This window comes from Camponotus vicinus, unplaced genomic scaffold (genome assembly GCF_025532165.1).
Source record: "Camponotus vicinus isolate PSW18456_S1 unplaced genomic scaffold, iyCamVici1.0 SCAF_12, whole genome shotgun sequence".
NCBI lineage: Eukaryota > Metazoa > Arthropoda > Insecta > Hymenoptera > Formicidae > Camponotus > Camponotus vicinus.
The window spans coordinates 7830577-7846928 of record NW_028141948.1 but is presented as its reverse complement, the minus strand read 5'-3'; the positions used below and the strand labels follow the sequence as shown (position 1 = coordinate 7846928).

Here is a 16352-nt window from a genome sequence, read left to right as displayed (position 1 = left end):
TTTTTAAACTATACAACAACTGTTATTCGACAAATTATTATTACAAAAGCATAAATGATTCTGACATAAATCACGTTATGCTGTGCGCTTTGTCTTATGCTTGAAATAACAATTTTATTATCGTGCTATATCAGTGTTGGGAAACTCGGAATAGTTTCATTTTATTCTCGGTATTCGTAAAGCTGCAGCTTTGGAAAGAGTCTTGCTTGTTAACTAATTCTTTTTCAACATGATATTTAATTAAAATAATTATCATTTAATTAGAATGTAAATATGAGGAAACACTCTGTTGACATTAGCCAGTTTTCATTCATTTTATATTTATAATAAATAAATGTTATAGAGATAGAGAAAACATACAGATGAAAACGCTGAAATTATAATTGAAATAAAATTCAATACAATTTTATTTTCAGAAAATAGATAAAAATTTTTTCAGCTTTATTTTAGATATCTTATCGAGTAACTAAATATTGAACCCCGAAGAGAAGCGACGATTTATTTTCACTCTACAAACATTATCTCAAATGTTACTTTAAATAAAATTATTTTGAATAACTCTAATGAAGCTATATTAAGAATATATTAAGAAAACTTATACATAAATGTAAAATAATATTTTACACATTAATAATAATCATTTTTTATTGAAAATGAGATGCAGATTTTCTTGAAAAGATTTAAATCTTAAAGAATGTGCATGGTCAATTTTGTCGATACAAAGACCTTTAGGTCTTCTCGCAGTTTTTCTATCATTAAAAGTAAAAAAAGTAATTTTAATATAATAATATTTTAAAAATTAATATTAATTAAACAATCGCGTGATCAATTTTTTTTGCTTCTGATTGGCTCATGAAAAGCCCATTTGTTTGAAAATTGCACTATCTTTCGGTATAATACTGTGAAATTATGAGAGTTGCTGGACAGCTGCACGTTTCCCAAGGGATGTAGCAACATTTGTACTTTACCGCAAGACACACCCATCCTGTCTGTGACCGAAGCAAGCTGTGTGGCGGCAAACTTTGTGATAATCCTGGAATGTACGCCGCACCCCATTAGACTTCGATATTTGTTCGCACTTCCTTGCTAAGTTATCGCATTGGCTTAAACTTTCATCCAATTTATTCTCACAAATTCTCGCATTAAAACATTGTATTTCATTGAATAGAGAAAATTGTTACATTGTGTACACCATTGTCAATTGTTGAACGTGAATCAAATTATATAATAGAGACAGTGCTTCAATAACACGATTTTAATTAATGCGAACGGCATAATAATGATTGAGATTATGAAATTTAATATGGAAGGAAATTTTAAATATTTTTTCTAATTCGACTTTAATTTTGCCTGAGAAAAGTAGAGAAATGCATTTATTTTCAGGATTTGAAAAATTTCAAATGTCACCTAATAGACTTAAAAAAACTTTAATCCCCTTATTGCTTCTTCTTCATGTTTAGCTGTATGTTTAATGATTCTTGCCATTGTGAGAAGAATAGAAGAGAATTAACAATAACATTATACTAAAAAGTAATACAATTCTTTTTAAGCTCCATTGTTATAATTCCAATGATTATACGTTCTTCCTGTGTAAAATAAAAGAATATCCGTTTTTCGATTTCATGAAAAGAACACTGTTGATTAATGAGCAAAAGACTATAATGCTACTTTTATACGATATTTTATTGCATGTAACTCTTTATTACAGGTATTCCAATAATTAAGATTTGCAATCGGTGGAATCTTTGTAGTTCTGGCTCATATTCTTTACTTTTCTTTGTGATACACCTAAAATAGAAAATACCTGAGATATAAAAATGATAATTTTTCAAGATTGCCCTGGTGAAATATTGAAAAGTTGTCAATATAAATGTGAAGTAATACTAATCAAAGGAGAAAGAAAGCCTCAGCATATGTAGGTTAACAACTCTTCCTACAGAAAAATATGTCAGAGTTTTTCTGCTAATAATGTCGCTACTTTTTGCATTATTACGTGTGGTGATTTTTATTCTAAAAGATAAGAAGAATAAATGATTATAAAAGAAACGTACTTCATGAAATATTTTCAGTCCTTCTTTTTATAATAGATCTTATGGACGAAAGGTCGCAAAAACATTCAAATATGTCAGCAATCCTTAGACTTGACTATCATTCTCCAAGATCTAAATCTTCTCGAAAAAAATCTGCATCTTCAACATCGTTAAAGAGAATTTATTGTTATCTTTTATTTACATGAAAAATCACAAAAATCAAATTTTATGCATGTTCAAAATGCAAAATGGGACAATTTTTCTAGGAACATTCTCTTGTTGTCCCGCATATACTTGTGTTCTCCACAGAATTCCTACATTTCTGAGTTTCATACACGTTCCGCGGTTAGATCTACCTGAAAGCATCCCAATTTGCAGTTTCCTCTAAGCCGGAGTTACATTTGATAACAGAATAAGAATACCGAGACACACACAGCGAAATTTATTTATAAATATATAAATATATTTATAAATATAATTCTCAGAAATAATATAGTACCAAAATAGATGTCGAACACATATCAGATATTAATAACAAACATATTTTAATAACAAAAGATACTTAATAAGAAAAAAATATATATTTATACACTGAGAAAAATATCCAGCAATTTTAATCGGAAAAAACCGTTCGAACACTTTATCCGATCGGTTTTGAATGGATCTTGGACTATCCGATGAAATGACGGATATCTTTATCCGATGAAATGTAATTTCCGTTGAAATATGGACGGATAATGAGCCGCCATTTATTTATCCTTCAAATTAATGTACAATATGATCGGACATTGCACTTGATTGGATAAAAACAGAGTATTTTTTCCGATCAAGCTGAATATCCGATTTAATGTATTATTTCCGATTAAAATATATCCGATGATACAATTTATCCGTTCAAACATGTCCGATAGTGCGCGTAAGCAATTGCGATTGCGTCATGCTGGCGACAGTACCGATCAGGCAGACTAGGCGTGCACGAGCTTGTAAGCTTTTGTCTCGTGCTTCGTCTTGTGCCTCGTGCCTCATCTTGTGCCTCGTGCCTCGTCTTATGCCTCGTGGCCTCATCGAAGCAGTGTATATAAGTGTTGTGGCGTCAATTATCAGTGTAATTAGAACGGATTTTTTGAAAATATTCATTGATATTTGAGTCGTTCACAGGCTAAAGCGATTAACTCCATTTTTTGAATTTTTTAAAATTTTAGTTCATGATTGATCAATCAAGTGCTTTAGAATTAAAATTTTAAAAAATTCAAAAAATGGAGTTAATCGCTTTAGCCTGTGAACGACTTAAATATCAATGAATATTTTCAAAAAATCCGTTCTAATTACACTGATAATTTAATAGGAAAATTCCGATTAAGAGTTAGATCTATTGATCGGATATGATGTAATCGGATTATCCGGTGAAAAAGTAACAAACGGATATTTTTAGATCGGATATTTTCTAATCGGAATTTTCTGATTGGATATTTTCTAATCGGAACTTTCTGATTGGATATCTTTGATCGGTTGTTTCGGCCTTCATCGGTTCTTTTTTCCGATTAAAGAGATCGGTAATATCCGTTTGTTACCTTTTCATCGGATTTTTCGTTCAATTTTCACTGGATATTTTTCTCAGTGTAATAATAAAAATTTTTAACAATAAATATATAACGCTGGAAAAGATTATTATCATTTTTATGCGAAGAATTAAAGTATTGATTGCATGCATATTTTATCGATCACTGATTAAGAGACAAACAAAGGAGGATAATTTTGTTCAGAAACACTAAAGGCTCTATCGTGTGCTTGAGAGCCGGCCTCGCCCTTACTCTTGCTTATTATCTATTATCTAACCGACTTATGTCGATCGATTTTACGTAATGAAATTGAGCTAATTTCCACAGCACGTAATAAATTTATCTAATAAATTATTTTCAATCCATAGCAGGTAATAAATTTATCTAATAAATTATTTTCAATCAAACGTTCGAATAGGCGAACCAAAATTACATCATAATTGTAATAGCCTGGAAATAATACGTAATGGTGTAAGAATAAAAGTGCCTTATATAATAATACTACGCAGAATTTACGCGCAGCATAATGTTAAAGCCAAGAGACTCAATCTATGAATAAATGCGCGTTGACCTCCCAAGCTTTTTATCACTCGCGTATCATTTCAAGGTCATAGTTTTTTTTTTTAAAGAAAACAACAAGAAACAAAAAACACGCCGCGCTACTTTGCGGCTCCATTAAATCTCGCGCTTCGCTTAAGCGTCGCGATTATCTCGTCTTCCGTTGTCATCGTCGCCCGATGGGAGAATGAAGCTACGAGATGCTACGAGGAGACGAACAGAGAGAGAGAGAGAGAGAATGAGAGAGGGGAGAATCTCCCAGATGTAATTACCCCCGCGCGCAACCCCCGCTTTTGTGTCATCAGTACAACTTTCTCACCCCTTATCCACTGTCTACCGAGCTTTTAGTGGTAAGCGAGTCTCCACTCTGAAATACGAGACCCTCGAGATTCATCGGAAGATTTTTCTTCCCCGGCGTACAAGTGGCTGTTATCGCGGGATCGAAATCGGATGCAAGCTGCGACGCTTTCATTTAAATTTATTTAGCGATCGCAGTACGTGACTTACAGGATTTTCTGACGCCATTTAACCGCCTCTCGAGAATGTACAGCCGATCGAGGTTTTCCTCTCTATGGCACTCGCCTTAATAGATGTATACATAGTACGCGAACGCGGTTACATATTAGTCGCGTTCATTATTTACGTAATAAGCAGCCGCGGTCGATACGTCCGCCTTTTCATTATTAACGCGCGCGCGCGTTTGAGAAATATTCGCGCGATGATTTCGAGGAGAATGACGGGAGTTCGTGGGGTGGAGCGATGATCCTTTAATCACGCGCGTTATTCAAGTCCAATAAGTACGGTAAATGCGTGATTTATGCCACGCGCTTGGTGGAAGGTAAACGCGGCGGGCGAGACTTAAGCGGATTTCGAAGTCGCTTTATCGGGGAATGCGGTCGGAAGATTTAGCGCTCCGCGTTAAACCAAAATGTCGAAACTGCATACACGATAGGCGAAAGTGCAAACGAATGTCACCGTCGCGACCGTTCATTTCTGCAATGAAACCGTGAATAGAGAAATATAATATATATATGTATGTATATGTATGTGTATATGTGTATATAACGCATGGATTTCTGAATAATGCATGAGAAAGAGGCACATTTTCAACACCATTGGCGCTTTCTTTTTAACATTCCGTGAAATGCATGCATCTTTGTTTCTCATTTTTCAGCCTCGCGAACGCAACGCGATATTTTTCATCCGCCTGTAAATCCGCCTGTCCAAATAATAGATACGTCTACCTCTCTCTGAGAGTATCTTTCATTGCATTATCTTCAACCGTGCGAAATTTGAATTTTTTCTCGGAGACAGCTAAATTGCTTGGAGATAGCTAAATAAGACGGGTTAGCTTCATTTGATTAAGATCGAATCGCGTGCTGAAAAATGAATTTATAATGCAAATTTCATTATAGTGTAATATTTTTATTTGCAAACGATCGTCTATCGGATTATAGATTGTTACGGCAGAGAATATCTCATTGTGGAGGGAAGCGACCGACCCAGACGACATGGGCATGTTACGTCGAGCAGACGCCACGACGTTAATGGAAGCGGTATGTATGTGTAATATATACATGTATATACATGAGGAGAGAAACAAAAAAAAACGACGTGAAAAATTTAATTAAAAAATTTTAGTTACCGCTATATATATATATATATATATATATATATAATATTATATATATATATATATATATATATATATATATATATATATATATAATATTGGCATTTAATGGTGACAGCTCGATAATTATATATATATATATATATATATATATATATATATATATATATATATATATATATATATATAGCGGTAACTAAAATTTTTTAATTAAATTTTTCACGTTTTTTTTTTGTTTCTCTCCTCATGTATATTATATATATATATATATATATATAATATTGGCATTTAATAATGACAGCTCGATAATGAACGAGATCTGTTAAACTTCTGGATACTTTCATTTAACAGATAACGTGACAAAGATCGAGGTGGAGCTCAGAGAGGCACCGGACGCTGTCGTCGGATCCATGTCATCGGAATTGGAAGTCGCCACCGAACTCAATTCGACCTTTCCCGATGGTGAGAGTTTAATATTTCTTCATATAATACAAGAGAAATATTGTAACCCTTGTTTATTTCTGACCTTATCGTGTTTCATGATGTTCTCCGCCCAATCTTGTTAAGCAAGATACCCAAGCGTACCTCAACCCTTTCTTTCTCCCCTAAAGAATATATGAGTAATGAATATTAACGACAGAACATTTGAAGTCGTTCCATAATTTTTGTTTTTATTTCTTTCTTTTCTTTTCACTTGCAACTGAAAGAATTGATCTTATATTTGAGAAAATATCCACAAAGAAAAAACACATCTACGAGACACACAAGTAAATTATTTATACCCATTGTTCTTCGAATTAGAAGTTAGATTGAAGTTCTGCATCGAATATTATTCTCAAGGAATCAAGATTTCCATCAACAAGAAAAATCGAGAAGGAAAGCAAAATTGAGGGGAAAAGATGACCAAAAGTTTGATGAGTTCTCTGAAACATTGATCACGTATATGATATTTCAATTTCCAAGAGTCCGGAGGGATTTTTCGTATATATTCCCGTCTTTTTGCCTTGAATTTTTGACGTGTCTCACAATTTCCCTTCAACGTGACAAACGAAAAGAAATGATCCGTGGGATAAATGTATTTTCGGTATTTACTTTTCGAGTTTTTGCTCGTCGATTCAATTTTACCTTCATCAATCAGCGGAATTATTCAGAACGGTTGATTTCGCATTCCATCTAAATCCGCGAAAACTTTACGTTTGCAAGCGTGACATAGTAACGGTTCAATGCTAACATGCAAACACACATGTGTTACATGTGTGATAAATAATTTACTATTACGAAACGAGTACGTGAGTATCCGAGTATGTTTCTCAATTTTCGCTAATAGCATTAGGTTGTTAATCCGATGCAGTTTGATTTTCGTGGCGCTGATTCATTTTGATTCTCCATAAAGTTAATAAACAAATATGCATATCAGTTGCAATGATATTCCAAAAAAAAAATACCAAAGATGGATCGCATAATCGCTCTTTAAAAACATAACAAATAAAAAATGTGCAATAATATACTGTAAAGTAGAGAAAAAAAAAAGAGTATCAAGAATTTTCTCGTAATATAATATGCTTTGGGGGCCATCCCTAAATTACGTAAGGCTTTTTTCTACGATTTTTTATCCCCTCCTCCGCCCACGTAAGAAACCGTAAGATTTTCTGTGACCCCTCCCCCTCCCCCTGTATCTTACGTAATATTTTACAATTTTATTAATAAGGTTTTTTTAATAGTTTTACCTTTTTTTAAAGATAAAGAATTGGTTAAACGTGAGTGATATGAAATTTGAATATTTAGGTCTATATTCTGAATTTTCCAGTAAATCGGTAAACTGACGACGGCTCACATGATCTGGACCATCAATATTTATATCTATTACTACTACTATTACTAGTACTATTATTATTATCATTATATTTTTTATTATTAAAACTAAAAGCTTTTTGTCATGCGTATTGCACTAAACTTTTTGTTTTTATTTATTTTTTTCCAAAATATCAAATTACATTTTCATTATTTTTATAAAATAGTTAAAATCAGTTGATAAAGACGACTAATTAATGAGTGAAAATGAAAACTTTCATGATTTTTTGGCGAAAAAAATTTTTATTAGATTTTATTTTATCAGAGAAACATTTTTTAAAAAATCTTACGTAAGAAATATAAAACGTAAGAACTACTTCAACTCCCCCCCTCCCCCAAAAGCTTTACATAATTTAGGGATGGCCTCTTGTAATGTAATACATCTCTTTGTAGCATGTTATTTTTTTAAAGTTACTTTAAACTACTTAAGTTACTTTAAACTACTAAAGTTACTTAAACTAATCAACTTTCAAATTTTTGGATATGCAAAGTTTATAGCGCACGAAATATTCTCGTCGTCCGACGACGAAGAGGAGAGAGGATAGACATTTAAAGTAGTACATAAATTATGTATGTAGAAAATGTCGTCTTTTTCTAGAAAAAAAAACCGTATATTTTACAGTCACCAGGGACGAGTTATACCAAGCATCTCATAATGGAATCCATATAGTTCCTCTTCTTGTTTCGATTCTCTGCGTAATGTTACGTCGGCGAGCTCTTCCTTCGAAAGGTTCGATCCTGCATTCGTAGGGTGACGAATATCAATTTATCAGTTGGATCGTTTGCCATGCGAGTGTACTGTGAAATCGTTAGACGGTATTGAAGGGTCGCCAACAAAGCTTCACGTATGACCGAGCATCGAATTGTGCCCGACATTCCTGAGCGATATTTCTTGGGTATATTTTCTCCGTTACCTATACAGCCAGTCTGGCACATTCGTGCAGTTGGCTCGTAAATCAACGCATACGAAAAATTAGGTCACGTTATATCGCGATCATCGAGTTAACTTTTTAAAGTTGACATTTTACTGCAAATGTTTGCGTTATACTTGCTCTATTTTTTTAATAATACTGATGAGTATCTTTTCAATACAAACTTGTAACGATTTTATCTGTCTCGATTACTTGTATATTTTACGTTGGAAATGATAGAGAATGAATTTAATCGAGGATTAAACGTACGTAGGAACAGGTGCGGTAGTGGTGCGCGCCGAGGAGGCCCTGATCGTCATCCTCGTCCTGGTCCTGTGGGTGGCTGCGATCGCCCTATTTTTCAATCGATGGGGCAAGATCCGCATGCTCGAGCCGTATCAGCCGAAATTTCAGCAACAACACAGACAAAGCTGCAGCATAGTCGACCCAACTCCAATTCAGGTAAGTGCGCTCTTGCGCGATCGCTGATTTGTCTCTCCCTCTGTCTCTTCGCGAGCTCACTTATCTCGCATGGATAGCCAGTATACAGAATGTCTGTACAGTTCGACGAAACATGCGTCGCATCGTCGGATTAGCATAATGCGACTTGATCAAACGCGCTACATATATGTATAGCATTCCCTGTCAGATACAGACATGTAGCTAGAAATATCGGTGATATGCGACTAATGGATTATCAAGCAAAAGTAAATCAATTTTCATTTAAATGTGTTTGGCAATTTCAATTTTAATTACTTAATATACTGTTTTGATAGAGAGCGAGAGAGAGAGAGAGAGAGAGAGAGAGAGAGAGAGAGAGAGAGAGAGAGAGAGAGAGAGATCGCTATCTTTGATACTAATTAATAAAGTAAAATTTATTTTAGCAAGAGAGTTTCCCCCTACAATTATCATGATTGATCTAATATTTTCTCATCGACTGCTCTTCCCCACGTACTTAATATAATTTTATGTCGCGTATTAATGCATTTCATTATAGATCGATTTAATTAAAAGGAATATAAAGTATTTCTGCAACATCAAGCTATGAATTCCACGGAGCAAATTTCGCAATTAGCATGATTAAAGTTTCCAATATACACAGGTAGCAGCATTCTGATTATTTCCCATTTAATTATCAAATAGCGACAAGTGTTATAGCGTATTGCCGGAAGGCGAGCGTTAAATTGCCGTTGGAGGAGATTCGCAAACTCGTGAGATCGGCGAAACCTGCAACATAGCAAACTCGCTTAGGATATATACCCGAAATAGTTGCTGAGTGTTCCGGAATTTATTGACATAATTTTGCAGTAGAAAACGCAGATACTTAATAAGATTTTTGTAAAGGAATTATATTATATATAAACCACTTAATAAGATTTTTTAAAAAGAATACCGTAAAAGATGAAGTCACTCGCCCCAGCGATTTTTTATCCAGTTTATTAAGGATGAAATACATTCTCTCCCGGGTGAGGTTTACAACTTAATATGCATACACAATGTCCCGTATATCACGGAATAAGCTAGCAAGCGGACGTGACAAACGCGAGAAGTAACGCGTTTTCTATGCCCCACATGCTTAGGTCACGTAGATAATAAACTTTGATTGACTCTAAGTAAACGAGAGTAAATTCATTCGTATCTTTCATCGGGTTCTTATGGTGATCCTATGTCAAGCTACGGGTCGTGCTATCTTTATGAGTAGAGTTGGGGTCCTCGCAAAACGGTGCGCAAATTTTCCGCGTAATCGTTTTATAAAGAGGAGCATCAATTATAAAAAGGAAAGAATGAAGAAACTGATTCTCCAAAAAAAAGAAAATGTCAGATTTTTATCTCTGCAAAATATTAATTTCTCTTGAAGGGGCGCTAAGTGAATTTCTACACAAAGGTACTTTATATGCGTCAGCAATGACCCTAAATTGAATGCAGATGCAATAATTCAAATCCGTCGATATCATCAATTTCCGCACGTGCGACTACAACCGCGTATTTTGGGAATTCCTGAATCTTGTATTTTTTTACTGAACCGAGCCAAACTGCATTTCTGTCAACCGATTTATTGAAAGGTCAGCAAAATAAGTAAAGATTTAATGCGCTGTATGTTTCTCATAAAACATCTTTCCATATTCTCTCTTTCTCTCTTTCTTTTTCTGCCGAAATGGGCATTTTTCATCGCGATCGCAGATAATGCATGTTATCATAACGTATGTTTCATAATGTCATTCAATCTCGTTCAAACATACATGGTGTTCCATTAACTTCGTTACACACCATTTTCTAAGGAATGATTTAAAATATCGATAAAATATAAATTTCGTTTCAAATTTCATCGAATCAAAAGCTCTTTTATATTATGTAATAAACAAAATTTTAAATCCATCGTAAGAGAAGTAAAAGAAAAGTAATTATAAAATTTTTAAATATAAAACATGGTTACACTCTTATACATTCTTAAAAACTTTATTAATCTGAATTTTTCTTTATTTTTTAATAACACGCCACATTTATTTTATTAGCGTGCCAATAAATATTTAGAACTTGATAAAAATCATTTTAAACATTTACTGAAATAAAAAATTAATAATTTCTTATAATAACAAATAATTCCTTAAAGGATTTTAAATTTGATTTATTACATTTATTTATTAGAGTCCTTTATTCGATAAATTAAAAAAAAAATTACATCGATATTTTGAATACTTTTTTAGAAAGTGGCGTATGATGAAATTAAACTATATATTTTATGATTTTTTTTATATTATAGGAAGATTTTTTATATATTATAAAAAGTACGGATATTTAACACTGAAAGCACTCTGGGATTACTTGATCTCCGCGAATCGATCGGCCAAGTTGCTGCTTAGTAACAGCATAATTGATATCCGCGTTTCCGCGGATTATTCATAAACACGAATCTTCAGACCAGATTTTGCTTGGAAATCTATGACTTCCAAGCAAAAATATACAATGTATATACAAAGTAGTTTACTAACTTTGCCTATCAAAAATATCTCTGTTATTTTAAACAACAGAAAAATATTGAAGCTAGAGGATTTTACGGTTTCGAATTCTACGTCATATGATAGCAATTTTGTTGTAGATGGAAATCTGAAAAAAAAAATTATTTTTTAAAATAAAATGACAATTTTTTGATGGAATTCTATAAAGCAAAAAAATTTTAAGGAAGAAACCGTTAAAGTATATGCATTTCAAAATTAATAGTTCTCAAGTTATTTGATATGTTTTAAAAACAATAACAAAAGAAATATATGGTCAGAGTGATAACAATAAAAAACAATAAAAAAGAAGGCTAAAAGACGCAGGATGTTAGCACGTAAAACAAATAAAAAATGACTTATCTAAGATAATAATATAATATATTAATAATTAATTTAAAAATTAATGTAAAAAAATATACATACTTATAAATATACATACTTTTGATCTTTTCTAGATCCTTTTCAATGTTTCGAACGGTGTTGTTAAAAACAGTAAAAAATAAAATTAAAAATAAAGATGACAGTGTGCGATAAGACAAGGGCGAGCGCGGTAGAAAAATAGAAAAGTAGAAAAGTAGAAAAATAAAAAAATAGAAAAATAGAAAAAGTCATATATATAATTCTAAACGAACGCAAATTTAAAAACACACAAACAATTATTAAGAGAAAATTATTCAAAGCAGAAAGCGCAGAATACAAAAGTGGTATGAGATAATGCATGGCAAAGAGAAATTTTTCTAAAAAGAAGGCAACGCTCACCTCGCTATCGGAAAACGCAATTAACACAAAACGCAAGAATTCAGAGGAGATGTAATGCGTGACGATCCCACGATGACAAAGTCTCCAAATTTATAAATCAGTCTACAAATTAAATCGCAGAATTGAATTAGGTCCAAACAATATAAAACGTGGAAGACCTTCTGAATTTCTCAATAGAGCAGGAAGAAAAAGATGATTCTTAGATCGATAACAAGGTGGAAGCCTGTAAGAAGAAAGCGCAAAAAGCAAGCACTATCAAGAGACTCATGCCAAGCATAAAAAAAACAATAAATAACAAGTAATTTAAAAAAATAAAAAATTCGTTAACAACAAGTAAAAAGCGTTCGTTATAAAAGAGCGTAATACACATAGTATTTTAAAGAGTGCTACGAGATAAAATAGAGCGAAAGCAAAGATTTAAATAAAATACGTACAAGGATAAAAACAGAGACTGGAGACAAAACCATGCCTAAAGGTGAAGGAGTGCGATTGTGAAAAGACTGAAACATAACTGACAATAAGAGATATAGGCGGCATAGGAGGAGGGGAATAGGAAGCGAAGGAGTGGGAGACTTTGAAAATGCGAGACATTTATTAATAATAGGGAGATAAGAGTCATTTAATAATGCGGTATCATTCTGAGTGTTCAACCTGTTTTTTTGCTAGTAGATATGCAGCATCTCAGAAACTAGTCTTTTTCTATACGAGGATTCTTTATCTAGAATTGTTGTGTCTTCCCCATTAAATTCGTGACCAAGGAATCTATGAGTTGAGACAACTGTATGGGAGTCAGAAGAATAATTAACATTAGATTTGTATTCTTTTAGTCTAATCGCTAAACGTCTGCCAGTCTGCCCCACATAAGATGCGTTACAGTCCTTGCAAAAAATTTTATAAATGACATTTGAATGATTTATTCTAGGTGAAGGATCTTTATGTAGTTTAATAAGTCCGTTCAATTTATTATTCAATGAAAACGCTAATTTATCACTACTGTCATGTATTATTGAGTAAAATCTTTTTGGAATGCCCTTAATGTAAGGAATAACGAAAAAGTTAGATCCAGGGAAAGGAGGAAGAGGGGGCATAAAGTCGAATCTCTGTTATAGATGAGAAATTTTAGTCAGTATGAAATGATTCTATGAATAAAATGGAGGGGATAGGAGTTTTCGAGGAGAATATTAATGACGAGGCAAAGGTTTTATTCATGGAATTTTTGATGAAAGATTCTATCGACAAGACCCATAATGTCAATTTTATGAGCAATAGGATGGTAAGAAAAGAAATTCAAAAATCTACCGGAGAAGGTAGGCTTGCGATACCAATTGATCTCTAAACGATTTCCGTTGATAATTAATAACGTATCTTGGAAACTAATTGTATTGTTGTTATGTATGAGTCTAAGAGTTAAAATTAAAATTAAAATTAAAATTAAAAATTCATCATAAGGAATGTCCGTGTTAGGTTCTAAAGATGCCACCTTTTCGTGATACTTCCAATGATTAAGTCATGGGGAATATTGATAAACAGATTAACCACATCAAGTGAAACAATTTTAAAATATTCTTTAATAAAAATTATTGAATTTATTAACGAGTTTAAAACTGTTAGCAATGTGGGCTATTCGGTTTAAGTAAGTTATCATACAAGAGCTTATGAAGGAACGCGGCAAAAGAATGTAATGGGCTATTTACTGAGGAGATAGTTATACGTAAGGGAACATCCTTGTTATCCTTGTTATCTTTGGTAGATCATCGCTGTAAGAGTTTTCACTATTCTAACAGAGATAAAATCTTTTTTTCGCCATCTCGTAAGTAAATATCTAAGATTGTTCGTGATTTTTTTCATTTGATCCGTCTTAATCATCAAATAAGTTTTAGGATCAAATAATAGGTCATTCATTTTTTTATCCAGTTCAGGAGCCAGTTTCTGAGTCAATTCGTGCAGGAAGGCACTTTTCTCGCGTTTTTAAATGTAATTCCACACGGAACGATTTATATTTATACGTTTAAGGACACTTGTGATAAAGAACGGATTCAGAATGGCTCAGCGCTCGCAAAACTATGGATCTACGGATCAACGGGGTAGGATTTAGTCCTACCAAACTTTATAGTCTCATTGAAAATATTACCACTAACATATACACGATTGAGACAAGTTGGAAAACTAGAAAGAGCTTATAAAAATATCGAAATCACTAAAGATAATCAAGGTTTAAGAGACAAAGTACATGTAACACAATTAAGTACCAATCAGATAATCACACAAACAAGCAAAGACATAGCAAGACTAACGATATTGATGAGACATGAAGATGAAACATGAAGATGAAACAACAAAAATTATAAACTGAAAAACTCACAACAGATTTTAAAGATGCGCTACAGAGATATTCTGATATGCAAAAGTCAATTGCAGAGAAGATGAAGAGACATATTTTAGCTATAACTAATATAAAAATTCAATGGATAGGGAGGATGCTGAAGAAACGCAACGGCTACTTCAAGTACGAGAACAAAAATATAGGGAATATAGGGAACAAAGGACTCTCGAGTTCCAACAGGAATTATTTCTTGAAACGGAAGATAGAATTAAACAAATTGAGGGAGATATTTTACATGTAAATCAAATTATGCGCGAGTTTACAGCACTCATGCATCAACAAGAGGATACTATTAATAGGATCAATAATTACATTGAAAACATACAATGTGAAATTAAAAGCGCAGGAATTTGTGAAGGGAAGTAATTACCAAAGTAAATTTCATCGAAAAATTTACATCTTGTTACTTGCAATGATAGTTGCCATTGTATTAACTATAGAGATAGGGATGTATGTGGGAGGAGGTCAGACGTGTCTGTACGCCTATTTGAGTGTACAACGAGACAAGCGAGGTTTAACTAGAATTTGGATACCTTACCCAGGGAATTCTATGGGTAAAGCTATGGGGAAGAGCGGTGTTAAGGAAGTTGCACAGGAAGGTGTATGGGACCAGGTCCTAAGGTAAAGCAATCTGGAGGAATTGGACCAGTATACTCGGGGAAACAGAGGCTAAGGAATCCCGCGAGGGAAATCCAGAAAAGATAGAGAGGAGGTCAGACGTGTCTATACGCCCATTTGGTCAACGAACGGCAGAATCCATCCGTGGCAACGGCATCGACGCATATCCTGTGAAGAGAGCATTCATACACTTTTCAGCCCAACGAATAATTGCTAGAAAACAATATTCGTGGATTAGAAAAATATGTGAGGTGCAAGTGGCTGGATCGGGAATCGAACCCGAGTCTTTCGCTTTCCGGACAACTGCTTTAGACCACTGAGCTATTCAGACCTCATACCTAATGCTGCTTTTTAACACAGTGACATGCGACTCCAGAGCGATGTTGGCATCTCGCTCGATGGATGCAATCTCTAATCCCACTTATTTCCTTCACTCTTCTTTCTTTTAAGGGACATTTAAAAAACATGTTATATCAAGAAAGATTGGATTATATCGGAAAATATGAGACAATGAATTGTGATGTGTTACAATAAATCTAGAAATGATAAGAGATGCACATGTGATTCAGTGAAAATTACGATTTCCGAAGATTACAATGTTGCAAATGATTATTATTCCAAACATTTTTTGCAATATACATATATGTAATATTCCATTGACTAAACTAAAAAAACTATTATTTTTATTTTTTTTTGTTAAACGCAGGAATTATTTGTTTTAGAGTACATGTGTGTGTTGCTCCATACAATTCTACCAAAAATTGTAATTTTCTACTAAAAAAATATTATTCTTTAATTATTCTTTAAAAATTATTCTTCTTTATGCCTCCTATAACGAAACTATAAAGTATAAAGTTGCAGAAATATTTCAAATAGACAAAGTTAATGGACCACTCTGTATATTGCCATGATAAAATATATATTTGCGGTTCAATCATAACGAGAAAACGTATGGATAGAGTTTGAATTATATCCTTGTTTTTATTTATACCCATATTAAATTTACAATTTTTCTGCGGATTTCAGATGACCTGCGAATACAATTTTTTGAAAT

General features: G+C 33.2%; 1 protein-coding gene and 1 pseudogene across 1 annotated transcript in view; both read left to right on the top strand.

Moving 5' to 3' along the window:
• LOC145963117 (uncharacterized) overlaps nucleotides 1–16352 on the top strand; it is a 36519-nt gene that overhangs the window by 9083 nt on the left and 11084 nt on the right. Inside the window, exons 2-4 of the mRNA XM_083084787.1 lie at nucleotides 5605–5703; nucleotides 6132–6242; nucleotides 8817–9004. Coding sequence (XP_082940913.1) covers nucleotides 6191–6242; nucleotides 8817–9004 — 240 coding nt within the window. The 5' untranslated portion in view covers nucleotides 5605–5703; nucleotides 6132–6190. The remainder of the gene's footprint in view (nucleotides 1–5604; nucleotides 5704–6131; nucleotides 6243–8816; nucleotides 9005–16352) is intronic.
• LOC145963118 (syntaxin-12-like) lies at nucleotides 13615–15738 on the top strand (annotated as a pseudogene).